The 17524-nt window shown below is 46.7% G+C and overlaps 1 protein-coding gene across 6 annotated transcripts in view; it reads right to left on the bottom strand.

The window, feature by feature from the left end:
- Positions 1-696: 696 nt before the first annotated feature.
- Positions 697-17524, bottom strand: part of LOC147630769 (uncharacterized) — a 54412-nt gene continuing 37584 nt past the window's right edge. For 5 of the 6 annotated variants that reach the window (XM_086810755.1, XM_086810753.1, XM_086810757.1 and 2 more), the window contains 6 exons: positions 11860-11889; positions 11634-11730; positions 1873-1994; positions 1714-1792; positions 1130-1595; positions 697-1007 (listed from right to left, as the gene is read on the bottom strand). In XM_086810755.1, the coding sequence (XP_086666881.1) occupies positions 995-1007; positions 1130-1595; positions 1714-1792; positions 1873-1994; positions 11634-11730; positions 11860-11889 (807 nt within the window). In that variant the 3' untranslated portion in view covers positions 697-994. The remainder of the gene's footprint in view (positions 1008-1129; positions 1596-1713; positions 1793-1872; positions 1995-11633; positions 11731-11859; positions 11890-17524) is intronic. The other variant, XM_086810756.1, reaches the window with a different exon arrangement.

Raw genomic sequence — 17524 nt, 5'->3', positions numbered from 1 at the left:
AAGAGAAGAATAGAGAGAGAAGGATAGAGAGAGAGAGATATCTTAACTACTATTTATATATTTTTTATTAACAAAAAATTCAGTGATTTCTAAATGTAAATATGATTAAACAACGTACTTATGTATCGACATCTCTCTCGTATGACGCATCTGAAATATATGCGAGAAACAGGCTCCCAACTACCCAAACATTCTGGTTCAAGATTAGTCCACCCTAAATATTTCAAATGGATATACTCATCACTAACATACACGAGTTCTTTGATGCTACTTTACTTCGTCCATAATAAATGGCCTTGAGAAATCTAGGCCACCAATATCTGCACCTTTCAATCTATGCTCCACTCATTACCACCGTTATGATACTAGACTATCGCACTGCTATTGAGAGAATATTAGCTCTCGGGCCATGCACCCCTATTCGGATTATGATTGTGTACTACTTTACAACCTTGTCAACACCTACCTCTAGACGGTTCAAAAGAGATTACTAATGCTGGATTATGAAGGTACATAAGACACGCACATTGACCTACTAAACCCCTCTGATACGAATTTGTTCATTCAACATTGCATACATATTTCTTGGCGTGATCCACCACTGGCCCTTTCCTTATGTATGTACTTTTGCTTTATTTGATGTTCTCACAAGATGTTATGGCTCTCCTTTCTTTTCTGATTGGAACAAGATGGGCATACAACGAAGAGATGACTCATCATACAACGAAGGGAGCTAGCATCCTACTCCTACAAAAAGTGTTCCATCCACGGATTGCACACGGACAGTTGATCCTACCCGCAAATCTGAAAGTTTCACTTCATATGTGTAGGCATCCTAAGCTTTTCCTACTAATCTCTGTGGATTGCCACCAAGAGGAAGAACATACAAATGGATGTTACCAAGTCTCAGTGTACCTATTTCAGGCCAGATCTACATAAATGCTGTTGCATACCCACTCATTTTCTCTTCAGCATTACAATCTTTCTTACAGACTTAGACACTGAACCTGCAGCATAAACAGAATAAGGATAAGAAAGTACGTGTTACACAACATGACTGCTTTGAAAGGTGACCAGAAAAATATCTGCAAAAGTGGCCATTCTGGTGGGTAGATGGGAGAAGTATGACCTGGGGGAGTAATGATTGCGGAGGGTCCTTCGCCTACTTGAGTTGACAGTATGATTAAACATGGATGTCTGGCCACCACCTGAAAAACCACCATCAGTTTTCCTTTCTCTTTTCTCCATGCTTGTGTTGCCTGCACCTAGAAGTGAGACTCCTGCATTCTTTGCACCTAAAAATGAGACACCTGCAACCACAACTGCCCCAAACAAGCTCCTTAGAAAACCAGGACCTTTTCTGGGTTTCAATGCCTTATTCTCCTCTTCCCTTTCTAAGGTAGCATTATCGGGCCGGGGTAGTGGCCACCCCGCCAACATGGAAACAGCTTTCCTTTGAGGAGGCAACCCTTGAGACGAACAGACTGAGCAGTTGCTAGAGACACTTGGATTCGTGCACTCATCTGAACAAGGATTCGATGAAAAAATAGAGCAATCATTTTGGCACCTGTGGTGCTGCTCATGCTCCTCATCTGCTAAAAGGTCCCCAACTTCTAGTAGTCAGAGTCCAGGAACCTTACATGCACCCATCATTAAAAAAGAAAACATGCAAAAATCGATAGCATTGCTCATATGGAGAAGGTAAATTCCCACCACTTAAACCGCTAGATTGTGAGCACAAAAAGTCTGAGGGGACCTCATCTATTGACATGCTTCTCTTATACCCAGGCACCTGCATGAGAACCAAAGGAATGAAGCTCTACCATATACCAACTCTTCAAGGAACCTACAAAAAGGTGGAGGTTTGACCACCTGCCGACATTCCAAACTTGAAGGAAGGCAATCAAACTCCGACAAGGTCCGTAGATGCTTGGAAGTGCTGGACAGTTGAAACATATCACTAGTAGAATCAAGGGAAGTATGAACACCACCATCTGTTGCACACAATTCATGCCAAATTCAAGTACCATACAAATTCCACTCTGAGAAAATATACATGTTCATTTCTACTTCAATAAACTCTAACTGTCCCTTAATCTGTTGAGTTGAGCTTAACCCAAATGTGCAAGAAATGGGGGCAGAAAACGGGGGGGGGGGGGGGGGGGGGGGGGGGGGGGGGGGGATGAAAAAATGGGGAAAATGTAGTGAACTCCTAAGCGGACACAACCACAACAATAGTACTATGGTACAGACAGGAGATAACTAACACCCCCTCTCAGCTCCTAGATGTGGAACCAACCCTAGTGAGCTGGAGTGTTGCCGGAGAATCGCCTATGGTAGAGACTTCATGAAGAGGTCCACTGCATTGTCCTCCATGGAACAAAACTCTAGCAAGACGTCATTAACAAAGAACTTCTCACGAACAAAGTGACTTAAGATGATCGTGGGTTCCGCCAGTAGAAACCCAATCTCGCCAAGTAACCTTTGCAACCTCACCACCTCGCAAGCAGCACCACAAGCAGCCGGATACTCTACCTCATTGGAAGGCAAGGCAATAGCTGGCTGCCTCTTGCTGCCCTCCTCCTGAGCCAAGCATAAATCCATAGCCTGATGTAGATCTCCTCGTGTCTAGATCTCCTCCCCAATCTGAGTCACTCCAACCTTGGAGTCTAACTCCATCCGTCATTCCCCCTCTAGCGTCAAAGAAGAGTCCAAGATCCTTCGTACCCTGCAAATATCGCAATATCCACAATCCTCCGTCCCAATAAGTCTTCAAAGGTGTCTGCATGAATGAGCTCAACAGCCCCACTAGAAAGCTCAAGTCCAATCTGGTGTTTAGCAACAAATCAATGAAACAACAAGCTTCCGATACAAGGAGGCATCAACCTGCTCACAAGAATCATTAACTGTAACTTTGGTATGCCAAGTCTTGGGAACCTACTAAAGACCATACACCGTAGCCTGTAAACCACCCCCTTTGATCCCAAAACCTCAAAGTCTGGAGGCTGCTCAACATACACCTCCTCCTGCAAGTCACCATCTGCCACTCGCATGGCTTTCCTTCAAGTCTCTTGTGAAAGAGACTCCTCACCTACAATAGGCTCTTTGTCTCGAATGATACGAGACATCAAAGCATGATAGTTTACCTGTAAAGGCTCCTCTCACTGACGAACGCAAGAAGTGGAATGTGCCAACATCTAGCAAGCCATCCACCATCTGGTCTCGGAAAGCCTGCCGCAACGTATTTACATTCAAGTGGTCACGACGAAGCTGCCACAAATCACCTAACAGAGAACTTGTAAGAGAGAGTGCTAACAGTTTGTAGATCCCATTCTCCAATCCGCCTTTCCATACAACCTAGAATGTTCCTTTGTCTCGGAGAGCAACAAAATGCTCATCAAACTCCACCCGTACGCCAGTCTTGCAAACCTCATGCACTGACAAAAGATGAAAACCAAGGGATGGGACATAAAGAACCTCGGAGGAATGCTTCCCTCCTATGCCATCGGGAACCTACCGTCACTCTGAATAGGGATAGTGGACTTGTCACCGATAAGGATGTGACCTGCGTGCCTTTGAAGATCCTGTAATAACTCTCAGGAAGGAGTCATGTGCCTGAAAGCACCACTGTCTAGAATCCACTCCTGAGTATCCCTAGCGGTGAGTCCAACCGCCTCCCTACTCGAAGAAGATGAAACTCTGGTGTCCATAATCTCCAAGTGCACAAAAGCTGGAGTCGACCGCCGCTGGCAAGTCAAGGCCTCAGAACCTTTACCCTGTGGAGGGTTCGTAAACAACTCTTCCAGGTCCAAGAGCATTGGCACGAGCTCCTCCCATGTGATGGTGCTAAGCCTCCCACTGGTGATCAAAGAAGAATAGAAAGCTGAGTACTGAGGGGTCCAATGCAGTAGAAAAGTGATAGCCATATCCTCTAAAGATATCTCCTTCCCAACCTGAAGAACATCCTATTGAAGAGCCTGGTGTTTGTTGATGTGCTCCCGCATCGTCGAAGACTTTACATGATCCATCACTCGCATTTGCACTTTCAAGGAAATCCGCTTTATGGGTGATACCCTGATATACAGAGAAGCCAAGTGCTGCCAAATCTCTCTGGCCAGAGTCATGTGTTTGATATGATTAATCACGGGTGTGCAATTAAGGAAGATGAATGAAGGCACACGAGCATTGACACGATCCCATAATTATGCCTGAGCCTCCTGTTCTTTCTCAGTAGAGGGTAAAGGCTCACCGTCCTCCAACTCTAGCCATGAACACCAACCACAATGAAATCAGCCAAGTCATAAGACTCCAAGACGGACTCCATCATAACCTTCCAGATGCCATAGTTGGTCCCGTCCAATTGTCGATCCATCGAGAATGTGGAGAGAGCAGGGATCTTCACGTGCTTCTCAGCCATCTCAAATAAATCTGCCATCTCAAGTGTCACAAGGTCTTGTGAAGGGAGGTTGGGTGGGAAAAAAATTGAAGAAGAGGCTGCAAAACGCTATGCAAGGTGGCTATTCAACAGCGATGGCCACCTTCCACACGATCTCGAAGTCCCGAGCAGCCCACGAATTCTCCAATCAGCACCAAAAATCAGTAAACCCTCAAGCTCCCACTGTCTCCAAGCTTCAAGCCACCTGGGGCTCTGACACCATGTCGGAATGCATAACGAAAAATGAGACAACTGTTGTGAGAAACAAAATGCAAAAGTGTAGAGAGAGAGAGAGAGAGAGAGAGAGAGAGGTTGTATAAACTTTGCTATATACACGAAGGTCCAATACACGTGGAAGTGGGGGAGCAAGGTGGTATTTATACCACCCTCCAGTGCTGGTTGGCCAGCCCAAAAACAGCCAACTGGGTGCAAATCATGTCCACGACTGGAAATAGCCAATCGGCCAGCACCCACAGCAGTCTGCCAGCAAAAGACATCAAGTCGGCAATGATAGAAGGAGTCAGTCAACACAAGACAATCCCCACGACCCAAAAACAAGGAGAAAAAACATGAAAAAATGGGGAAAAATGGAGAGAACTCTAGGGCGGGCGCGCACACAACAGAGGCCCTCACTGAGTACTATGGTATAGACAGGAGATGACTGCTAGCACCGTCTTCCCTCACAATGTCCTCCACAGCATCATCTGCAATGGGCTGCTCCTTGGGCTGATTTTGAGCATCCACATGCTGTCCATTTGGCTGCAAATCATGCTCTTCTGCTATTTGTTCTACTATCAAGAACCAATGGAAGAAGTACATGGAACATGTCATGTGAGCCTACATGCAGCTATCTTATGAACCATATTTTCAGCAAATACATCTCTACTCACAAAAATCCTTTGACTGAGAGGACTGTAGAGACGGTACCCTTTGCTCTTACTATTAACCCACAAATATGCACGGATTGTCCAAAAAGGCAAGCGGAGCAAACCTCCAAAGAACCTTCTGCCATAGTTGCCGCAGTATCCCCCGCTCCTCCAGACCCGCCTGCTACCACCAATGCGGTTCAAATCTTTCCTTCTATGCATCCCATGCCATCCGTGGTACTTGATGCTTAGCAGGAGGGTGAGGCAGCAACCACACAGAAAAGCCTGATCCGAGCTTATGGCTCTGCCAAGGGCCGCCAGTTCATAATTCTTTTTGACTTGGGTAGTTCTGAGGACACCATCTCTCCCCAGTTGGCTACCAACATGAGTTGTACCTTAGTCCCCTATCATTTGGAGGTAGAGGGGTTTACGCCTGGTCTCCGCACCCACATATCTCAACGGGCACAGCAATTTCCTTTTCAAGTTCAAAAGGCCTCATTCCAACGAGATTTCATTGTCTCTCCTCTTTTGGGATGTGACATGATCTTAGGAATCCAGTGGTTTCGTCGGTATGAACCTATTCCCAATTGGGGGCAAGACACCTTTATTATCTCTAAAGGTTTTCCTGAGCCTGTCATGTTTCGGGGAGATAGGAGCATTCTTGGCATTCCTATGATTTCTCACTCCAAGCCCGACCAGCTATCCGCAAGGGAGCAGAAGGAGCATTGATTTATGCTCAAACAGCTTCTATCTCATCAATAACCGCTATCTCATCTTCTTCAGTCCCTCAGTTGGCAGATCTCCTTTCTCATTTAGACATTTTTAAGGATGATCTTCCACCCTGTATCCCACCCTCTCGTCCTATGGATCATCATATCGATTTGGATCCTAGAGCAGAACCTCCTAGCAAGTTTCCCTCTTGTCTTTCCAAGACTTTCAAGGGCACGCTAGAACAACAGTCAGTTCTCAAACATTTGAAACTTGTTCCTTATGGACGCATTTTCACAGTCACCACAAACCACCAAGCACTTAAGTGGCTCCCGATGATGCCAAGTGCCCAGTGGAGTGATCAGAACACTAGACAGGGTCAGCTCTTCCACCAAGTTGGAGGAATGATCAAGTATATCCCTGGTCAGCATAACCCACTAGGAGATGTTCTTAGTAGAAAGACCAGCATCCAGACGAGTCAGGAGTCTACCATTCTCAACATCTCTGGAAAAGACTTAAATAGCATCGAAGCTCAGTATATCGATTCGCAGAGTTTGGTACTCAACCCAGTTTCGCCCTCAATTTTGAGCCTAACCATTATTCAAATCACAGACACGCAAGTAAATTTAGGCGAGATGTCCACTTCAAGAAAGGGGATAGGGTCTATCTGCGCATCATGAATTAAAGATTGAAACAAGTGGGTAATCGTTGTTCCAAGCTTTCATTCCGTAGTTTTGGACCTTTCCCAATAGTTAAGAAGTTAAGTGATGTCTCCATGAAGTTCAAATTGCCTAACGGTTGGACGATGCATAATGTTTTCCATGTTTCTTGGCTAAAACCATATGTTGGACCAGAAGTGTTTGATGTTTCAGATGAACAGCAACCAGACGTGGTAGACAAAGCAGAAGTCATCAAGCCCGAGCAGATCCTTCTTCTGCGTTGGAAGTATGGTTCCGGTCAACGAATACGTCAGTTCTATACGAAATTCCAAGATCGAGACACCCACGAAGCCGTATGGCTAGACGAGGAGTTCTTTCAAGAGTACCCCCAGTTGTTGGCGGACAACTTGGAAGCCATGAACCTACCGCCAAGCTAAGCAGGAGGGAATGTCACATGCACTCTGCAATGTAGTGCATGGTGACGAATTGGCTCATCATCATCAGCACAACATTTTACAATATTAGTTCCATTCAGGATGATATTGGTCATATGCCGTGATCCCATTGTAATCCTCAGTCCAAGATAAGTTAGGCACGAGCTATGTAGGTCATTCTCAGCCATAGCAAGTCAGTCAGTCAGTCTAAGTCCCCTAACCCAATTAGAGAGACACATTCATTCATACACAGTCAATATAAACCTTAGGGTTTGCATCAGAAAGCATTCTACATATTGCATATCATTCATCCATTGCATCTAGACCACGGCAAACACCCCGGATACTTACTAGGATTTTTCTGGTATTTTTTTCATCATATTCAGCATAAGAGCAATCAAGCGCTTGGCATCTTCAGCACAAAGAGCATAAGCGATTGCAGTTTCAGCCACCAGCCCTCAGCATTTATCTCCTACAGCCTTAGGCGCCTCAAACGCATGAGCATTCAGCAATTCTTCATCAAGATACTTGCATGAGCATTCAGCACTTCTTCATCAGCAAAACACATCAGTTCAGCATTCAGCCAACAGTTCACCTTGCGTTTTCTTCATCCATACAGTTTTCAGCATTCATCATCTCATCGTTTTGCTCCAACCACTTGGTGAAGGTAAAACGCAGCATTCATAAGCATTGACAGCATTCGTATTCAGTCTAGAACAGTCCCAAACAGCCCCTCTCTCAGCCTCAGCTTTGCATCCCTCCCTCATTCCATTGGGAAGAGTGCATAGGCTCGAGATTGGACATCTTTGGTGCTTCTACAGCAGTGTATAGTTCAGCCCAACACTTGGTCTTTAGAGGTCTTGCGTTTGGCTTATCGTCAGTCACACCGTCAGTCTCTTTAAAGATAATAAAGAAAATACTATCTCGGTAACAGGATAGGGGGCCCTTCAGTGGGTAATTATGGACCTCATACGGTGTGAAGTTTGAAGTCTTAAAGTGGATTGCTAAACTCTCTCTCTCTCATATCACTTAAAAGTTTGAAGTCTTAAAGTGGATTGCTAAACTCGCGAAATTCAAGATACAGAAGACGGTGTGAGCATTTGTGTGACAAGATCCTCCAATACGAATACTTCCGCTGCATGTTACATCTGAATCCGTTGCCTCTGAGCCTTGACCATAGTCACTAGAAACGAGAAACGGAAATGGAAACGTTCGAGGAATGGAAACGGGGAAACGAGTTTTTAGGGGTGGAAACGGCCGTTTCTTGTGACAATATCCCTTGGGAAACGAGAAACAACCATGGAAATGGATGGGATTTTGAAACGAGAAATGCGTTTCTAGGAACTAAAATGGTCGTTTCCTGTGACTCTAGCCTTGACACCTTTAAGCAAATCAAAAGACTTGCCAAGACGTTTGAAAATTTGTCGATGTGGGTGGAATAAGCCTGGCACATACCCACAAACGACCGAATGTCATATGCAACTCCCAGAATCTCCCAATTAAGGATTTTTGCCACCCTTGCAGGGTCTAATCGAATGCGTTCAACATTGATTATATATAAGGTAGTGAACCGTGTATAAATAAAAATTCTAATTTCTTTTCATTGACATAAAGCTCATTGCTTTCCAGCAACCTCCATCACTTCTTCCATGTCAATATTGTGCTGCTCTTCTGTAGCTAAAAAAATTACTGTCATCCAAAAAGATGAACACTTGTCTATCAAGTCCCTGAAAAACCGCATCATCATGCGGTTAAACATAGCTGGGGCGTTTGTTAAAACAAAAGACATGACCACGAACTCCTAGTGGGCTCGCTCAATTCGGAATGCGGTTTTGGGGATGTCTCCGTGCACAATTCGTGCCTGATAATACCCACTTTTGAGGTCAATTTTGGAAAACACCTTCGCTCTATTCAGCCTATTTAGGATGTAATCAATCCGAGCCATAGGAAACTTGCTCTTTATCGTCACAAAGAGTATCGCGGCGGCTATGGACGGCGACACACTAAAGCATATAAAACCGGATTACAACAATTGGTGGAGTTGATGATCCAACTCCGTCTCCATGGCCTTGCTAGGCGATATGGTAACTTATCAGGGGGTTCAGAATCTGGGAGGAGCTCAATTTCGTGGCCTTCCAGTCTAGATGGGGGAAGTTTGAAGGGTAGGTTGTTCGGTAGAAAGATATTCTAGAACCAGTTATGCATGACCTAGTATTTCTCCGAAGCACTTGTCATTGTCTAGGTGGTCTAAACATAGATCACCGCACACTATGCACCATCTCTTGTTTAGGCTTGATATGGCTAATGACCGGAAAATTAGGTATCCGTGGTTCACACTTCATGATCACAGAAGCCTTTGATACATTTCGAGTAATCCGGAACGTGTGCTAGTCCCAATCAACGTCTTGGGTGAACTTGTGAAACCGCTAGATCCCTAAGATTAAATCTCCTTCTACAAGAGGGAAAACCATGAAATCGCGCACAAATTCGGTGCCCTGGATGACTAATTTAGCACGGCAAGCTTCAAACTTGATGCTTGTTGTCATGCCCGTGCTAATTCCCTCCACTTTCTTATCTACCAAGATCAACAAAAAACAAGCTCGCTGAGCGGCTTGTTCCATGACCACATCCTATGTATTGCCCACTACCAAACAAGACGACTCTCAAAAGAAACACCACTCCTCCGTCTTGTATTGTTCGTACTCTGCCATAGTGGGGGTGGTCAAGTTTTTCCTTGACCACAATAATACCATCCACTATGTCTGTAGGAGAGATTTCCGGTCACTTTTGGAGGCTATAAACCAACCATCCTTCGAGAGACAAGAGTGGGAGTGCAACCAGTGTTTGAAAACCAACCACACAAGCAAAAAAAAAAAAGCTTCTTTTTTTCTTGGCTGAATCTCTTTACCGAAAGGCAAAGCTCCGATGAGAGAGAGAGAGAGAGAGAGAGAGAGAGAGAGAGACAAGGTACACCCAATTGGGTCCCAAATACCCTTTGAAGCGCCCTCACCAAGGATTGGTGTATTTGCTTTATTGAATGACGAAAAAGACCTACTTCTTGGAGATCTTCCTTGGCTGTAAACCTGCAGCCTGAAGATGACCTGATTCTTAACCTTCAAGTTCACCGTTGCGTTAGGAATTCCCTTGGCCGTCCTGGCCCTTGAATACCTTCAGCACTTTGAGAATAATGAGATGACTAAATGACTAAACTAACCTATGCTTTTATACTTATCAATGATGCTGATCAGTTTGCTACAGCAGGGGTCGGCCTGTTTTAATATGCTCCACAACCTGTTTTGGTCAGCATTTAATATGCTTGCCACCCTACTGCCTGGCCGCCTACTGTGCTGGCCCTCCATGGCTGGCCGACTTGGCTACAGCCCTTTGGGCTGGCTGCCATCCTGCCCAAGCTTGGTAGGGCTGGCCAACAGGCTGCCCATGCCTCCTAGGGCTGGCCAAACATGCTATGGACTTTATGGGCCAAAGCCATGTCCCATCATCCATGGGCTGCCCCATATGGCCCAAGAGTTGGGTACAACCCTACACTATGCAAACCTACATGCAACTACATGCTTCCTCAGGTGCTTTCTTGTAACTGGCTACAAGCCTAACCATACTCAGAACAGCTGTCATCATTCGAGAGGGTGACTCACAATACGGACTGGCACGCTGCTTCATGTGCAGAGATGCACACCTGACCAAGACCATGTACGGGACTTGTACACCTGACCTTGGACACTTAGAGTGGAACCCTTGCTAACTCATCCCAGACTGGGGCTCACACAGGACAAGTTTCCACTCTAGGTCCTGCACCTGCTATACAGATATGTCCACATGACACGTTGGCCATATCCAGGACATGCTCCATTGCTATTGACATAGCTGAGAGGGACCTCTCGACCATACTCATTAGCCCCATGCTTTGATATTTTGGAGAGTGGTATACCACCTATTGGGGACTGATGCTCCTCTCATGTTTCATGCTCTTGGTATTCCATGATGAGATTTCCATGAACAATTTAGTATTACTCCAATGAGAGTTTTGATTTGTTTCTATTTTATTTTCCGTTCCATGATTAGATATTATTGTATCACTTTGGTCTCATAGGCCCATTGGGTCCTTCGTAGATGCTTTATCTCTCTCTCATGGGGGTTCACCAGAAAAAGTGAGATCCATTTTGAGGGCCAGATGTCCACGGCCCAGGTATCCCGACCTTCTACCCATCAGCAGCAAATCCAAGATGACCTTCGATGACATGTAGAGCTCCCATCATAGGAGAGAGAGATTCGTACAGCCCTCCAATCTTTTCTCGAGGAGGATGGCATTATTAGCTGAGCCTTGTTACATTACCTCTTTTCCACTCCACATGATAGCCAGTTCGTTTGCCCTTTTCCACCTTTTCGGTTTTCTTTTTTTCCCATGATCATAGACTCTAGAGGTCTTTTGTAGATCTCTCTCTCTCTCTCTCTCTCTCTCTCTCTCTCTCTCTCTCTCTCGTAAATTTAGTAAAATTATGGGCAAAAGACGTACTGTTTTCAGGACAACTTGTACTCCTATATGTCGAGGCAAGACTCCTCAAGCTTTCATCAAGATTTGAGAGTGTGCCTGCTAACTTGGGCATACACGGCTAAAGACAAGTGTTGGTATTGTCAGTAGAAAAACCATGCTTATTTTCACAAGTGGTCAAATTGAGTGGCATGCCTGTGATACCCTTTAAGATCAAATATTGACGGAGCATAGTTTAAAGTGAAGCTACCTCAGCTGATGTTTGTGATCCGGATGTGTCCTGAAAAAAAAAGAGGATAATGTATACAGTACAATTTGGAAATTTCCTAAAAATACAGTACTATGTCGAGTACAAAGGCAGACTCATAAAGAAAACATAGTATTACAAAACTGTCTTGCTGCTTTAATTCTCTTGAAAACTAGAGACAGTAACCATGGCTGTAGATGCAACATTGTGCTCTATGTCACAAAGATTAAAGTTCGTGTCATAATACCAAAAAAATATAGCAAACTGTTATTTGTGCAGATGTGTTACTGGAAACTTGTATTAGGTTCTAGGTATTGGTTTGGTGACAATCTCCTAGCAAAAGATTCACTTTGGTTTCACTCTTTTTTTTAGTTGACCCATGGATTATAGTATATTATATTGACTGTTGGACAGTGGTTTTAGTTTTTTATATTATTGACTATTGGTCCTTGGATTATATTATATTATATTGACTGTTGGACTATGGTTTTAGTTTTTTAAGCTTTTTTTAATATTATATTGACCATTGGATTAGATCCTGCGTGTCACCATGCGATTTAATCTTGGGCTGGTTAGAGTTTCATCATTATAGGCCCTAAGACTACTTGCAATAGTAGATAGCGGTGGAGTTCTGCGTGTGCTTCGTTACCTCTATGTACTTGCACATCTTGCCCCTATTGACTTCTCCACTCCAACATTTGGTATCAGTCTTCAGAGCAGGCTAAGGTTCAGAGCAATGTTTAGGATTTTTGTAGCAGATTGTTTTAGGGTTTCAGCTGGTCATTTTAGGCCTTTTGCGCATGTATGACAGTGGGCTGAACTTGTTCTAGGTTTGGATGGCTTGTTTAAGGGCTTCCAAATCAATATCGGCTGTTAGGGTTACACAACAAGACCTGTGAAATCAGTTTTTTGTACCAAACAATCCTTACTCAGCCTATGCACAGTCCTGTGTCCTGTTCTAGAGAAGCAACTTGCTTTGTTTCTACTGGTGGTCCTACACAACCAGTTCTGCTGCTGAGTTTTGTTCCTAGTCCTTCTCATGGGACTCCATATACACTGTATGTGACCAGCCCTGCTTCAACAACTTTCCAACCTGCTACAGTTTGGGGATAAGTATCTTTTGGAGACTTTTTTTCCCCCAAGAAAATATCCTTCCATCAGTTACCAAAATACAAATCTTCTATGTACATGAACCAGTCTCAATCATGGCAGACGAGGAAAACAACAGGGGACAGAGAGGGGCTATTCCTTGCTGGCTGGCCGCTATCGGAGGAAGGCTATCTTGTTCAATGGGGGGAGGGAGAACAGCCAAACAAGTGGCTTGTCGACGTATCCCCCACTAGCCACGGAGGGTGTGTATGATGTCCATCTGTATTCTCCTGCCAGACTCAACGTGTGGCGTGATAGTGCCCTCTATGGCCTCGCTGTAGCGAGCACACCAAATGTGTTAAGCTTTAAGCTTAATTAAACATGATTAAAAGATGTTAATGCTTAAATACTTGAATAAACATGAGGCAAAGAGCGGAAAGCTGTGTTGTTGCATTGAGACAAGGCCTTGTTAAATGGACCTGAAGAGGTACAAATGAAGAGGCACATCCTTGACGAAAGGGTGTGACTCTTGAATGAATAGTTATGTCCCTTGGACGTAGAGATGTGTCCTTTGATCAATAGATGTCTCTTTGAAGAGATGTGTCCTTTGGTGATGACCAATGTGACAAGGTGTGACCCTTTAGTGGTGTCCCTTCAATGATTAAGAGTAATTAAGGATAATTAAGGAAACTTAAGGAAAATTAAGTCACAATCGTGACATTCCCTCCCACTTAAAATAGGACTCTGGCTGCTAAATAAGAGACTTTTGATGATGCTGAAGATCTTCGCCATTAGGCCATTTATGCTTGTGGTGGTGAAGCTCACACTGGGAAATGTTGTATCCTCTATTGTCTTGCTGTCGTGCTTTAAATGTTAAATCCCCAGTTGCAACATCATTCTTTAATGTCTTCTTCTTTGTCTGCTTCCAAATGTTGGACTTGAAGTTGACTTGGCTATGTTGCGGTGTAGAAGAATTTGAAGGTTGGACCATGAATTCTCTCGATGATACCTGAATAGTATCTGCTGAAGTGTTCATCTTGAAAGTAGTAAAGTACTCATCCAATTTGTTAGTGCCAATGTGTTGCTATCGTTGGCGTACTGTCAACCTCTTGCATCTAAATCCGGCGACCTACACGGACAATGTATTGAAAGAAAGTGACGTACGCCAGAATATCCAAAGTCGTTGCCATTGTGCCCTCAAGAAATACCAAGCTCTCCCATAGCTCCTCAATCCTCGTGCAAATCTCCGGATCGTGGATCAAGCTCTCAACTATGCAGAGGCTCTACCCACTATCCTGTGACCAAGGGTCCTCTAGAGAGAGGACGGCGGGCGAAGATCCAACTAAAATACCCACCAAACTACCTCATCTACATGCCCACTTATCAACGTAGAAACAATGCAAACAGGAGAGGTTGGGACCTGCGCTGCTCCTGTCAAATCTTGAGAATCTCAAACTCCCTGGGCTACGCCCAAACTCCAAGAGATATTAGGGGTCCTATCCCCTAATGGTGAAGACAAGCTCCTCCCAGGCATTAAAGCCGCCCCCCATACACCAAAAATCAGCTTGAGGGAGGCCCTGCCGAATCAAGCTCCATAAGTCCACTTGACCTGCCATGGAGTTAGGGGCATAAATGTTGAGGGGCCCACCCAACCATCCTCAGGCCTAATAATAATCACCCATTGTGCCCTCCAAGGGACAATGGTGCCGGAGTTCACCACCGCTGGAAGAAGTTGCTCGCTAACATGATACACACTCCGCCCTGCATCCCAGATGGACCGAATGTGGGTGACCAAAAAGTGTGGCTCTTGCCTTGTAAAATCTTCCCACATTTGCGGATACGACTAGCTAACAAGTTATGCTCCCAAAGAAAGAGAATGGCAATAGAGCCTCCCACTAAGGCTCTCTGCAGCTCCCGGGAAGGACTCCCTGACTAGAGCGGCACTGTGGGTCGCCCAATCCCTGAATGTTCCAAGAGACTAGGGGTCTAGTGGGGTGAGATCTACCTGAGCTACCCTCCACCAAGTGAGACTTGTGTGAGGGTTTGGACAGCGAGTAGTCACAGTCTGTCCTGCTGCACACACATCCAACTGTTCCCCGATCTTGCGCTCCATGTGGGCCCACTCCACTCTGTCCCGGCTGTATGCATATATTGGGCTCCAACTATCACAGTGGAGATATCTATAGGAGGGGGGGAGGGGGACCGCCAACAGTGATACATGGAGGTTCTCGAGCTTGCCATCTTGGTTCCCATGGCCTGATCCTCCGAACTCCATGCGGGCCAAGGACCAAAGTGCATGACAATGTCAGTGAGGTACAGGTCCCCCACGTGATGAGAGAGCGCTATCACCTGTCCATGAATGGTGGAGGAGAAAGTCTATGGACTCACCTCTCACTCTGTTGCTACACTCAGGGGGGAAGAGAAGATCATTGCTCCACTCTCCCGAGTAGCCGGTCTGGATCGATGAAAGATGACATAGACTCGGAGAAGTCTACAAAGACACTCGCATCTACGGGTAGGCATATGAAGAAGTTGTAGTCCGCGTGCTACGCATGACTCAGGGGGGACCACTTGGAGACTCCGGGGGCAGGTCTATCGCCACGGAAGCAACAGCCGTATCGAAATGGTACTCTGACATGGCCATTTCTGCCTAGGTCCCATCAAACTATCACGACTGGCGACCGATTGCTGCTCAAGTAGGCGTTGATGCTGTCTCTACCTAATCATCTTCCACTACCCCCATCCTCATCCTCGAGGGTAGGGTGTCAAGGCTCTGAAAGGGGCGCATATGAGTGCCGGAGGTGGTAACGAGGAAAGGCTCCAAGCCGGGAGAGGAGGCGGCAAAGGGTTGTGTAAATGGGGAGGCAGTGAGGCAAGGGGGTGAGAAGGGTGCAGAAGGCGGGCAGGAGGATGGAGGTGGGTGGTAACGTGAAGGCAGGGGGTGGCAGCACAAGGTGAGGGGGCATGAGCGAGAGAAGGCACGGAGTGCACAGGCAGGAGACAGCATCGTAACTAATTGACATTACCAGTTGGTGGAGGAAAACCCTCTACTTGGAAACTCTGGCTCGCTGAAGCTCCCGCTCTCCCCCCCTGCTCGCGCTACATGCACGCCCTTCCCCCCTTCCCACCCACGCGCCCTCTCCCTCCCGCCTGCCCTTGCTTATGTGCCCCCCCCCCTCCGCCTGGCTCTCTTGCGCTGAAGCGCCCGCCCCCATCTCCTCGCCTTCGCGCCTTCCTCCCCTAAGTGACAGCCCAGAGCGTGGCCCAGGTCCTTGCCATGAGTCCCCTTGACATCAGGGGCGCTCTGGCATTCTTCAAACCTTGGCAGCATGGCTTTGACCCACAGCGGCCAAGCAGGGAGCGCCCCTTTTCCATGTTACAGTTTGCTTCCCTGGACTCCGCCACGAATACCTTCCGCTCCTTTCGAGGCTAGGAGCACTGGTGGGCTCGGTGCTCGAGACTGGCCCCACAGCAGCTTCAGTGGTGGCTAGAGCAGCTGGACTACCTTCGGTCAGAGTTTTGGTTCTTGACATCTCCTCCCTTCCGAAGGTCATTCAGCTACCTAGGATAGGGGGGGGATGGATTGATCAGAGAGTAGAGTTCTCGGGGCTCCCGAACCAGTGCTTTATTTGCAGGCAGGTCGGCCATCTCACCAAGGCCTGCCCTCGCAGGAGACCCCGACCTTCACCGCAGCAGTAGGCCCCTGATGGCCCGCCCACAGATGCGGCTTGGCAGACAGCCTCCGGGACACCTACTCAACCCACAGAGACGTCGGAGTGGCAGCCTGGACAGGGGCGCCGTCAAGGGAGACAGCCACAACAGCACGCCCAGAGACCGTTGCAGCAGCAGCCAAACAGTCTCAGCATCACTGGGTTCCTGTGAGGAACAGCTTTTTTTTTTTTTTTTGAAAAACGATCCTTCTATTAGTTAATGAGAAAACGCCATAAGGCTACAAAGCTCACCTCACAAGGAGGGATAATAAACACAGTGAACACCGGAGCTCCACCCCCGTGGCTGGCCGCTCTCTGGGGGGGGCTACCTAGTAGTACATGCGGGAGGTGAGAAGAACCAAACTGGAGGCCTGTAGTGCCAAGTGACATCCTCGCCCCTCGCGATGAGGAAAGGGCCAGGCTGCCAAGTGCGGAGGAACGCCTTGCGGCGACTTCTCATGCGATCCGAGTCGCCCTGAAGTTTCCCCAAGTGTCCTCTCAAGGTGTGAATGATGTCCACCCAGAGGGCCTGTATGACCTCCGCCGGTGGAGTCGCCTGGCGGTCTATGGCCTCCCTACATCAGGCTCTCCATATGTGCCAAGCCGTCATGCTGCTGATAATCTCCCATCTGTGCCCGTCCCCCTCCTGGGAGACTGCCGGAGAGAAGTCTGGCGTCGGAACCACCGCCATCGCCCTGTCAGAGACCTGGATAGTCACACTGCCAGGGACGTCCTCGTATCCAAGGGCCGGGCCGCTGTCCGTCTGATGGCTGTATATGCTCTGCATCTGCATACATAATGCTCCTCACTCTCCACCTCCTCTCTGCACAATCTGCATACCCTCTCTTCTCGGGGGATCCGTGCTGCTC

Source organism: Cibotium barometz, chromosome 16 (assembly GCF_041138505.1).
Source record: "Cibotium barometz isolate CiBa-2024 chromosome 16, ASM4113850v1, whole genome shotgun sequence".
In the NCBI taxonomy this organism is placed as follows: Eukaryota; Viridiplantae; Streptophyta; class Polypodiopsida; order Cyatheales; family Cibotiaceae; genus Cibotium; species Cibotium barometz.
The sequence above is the reverse complement of the archived record's forward strand: the minus strand, read 5'-3'. Positions and strand labels throughout refer to the sequence as shown.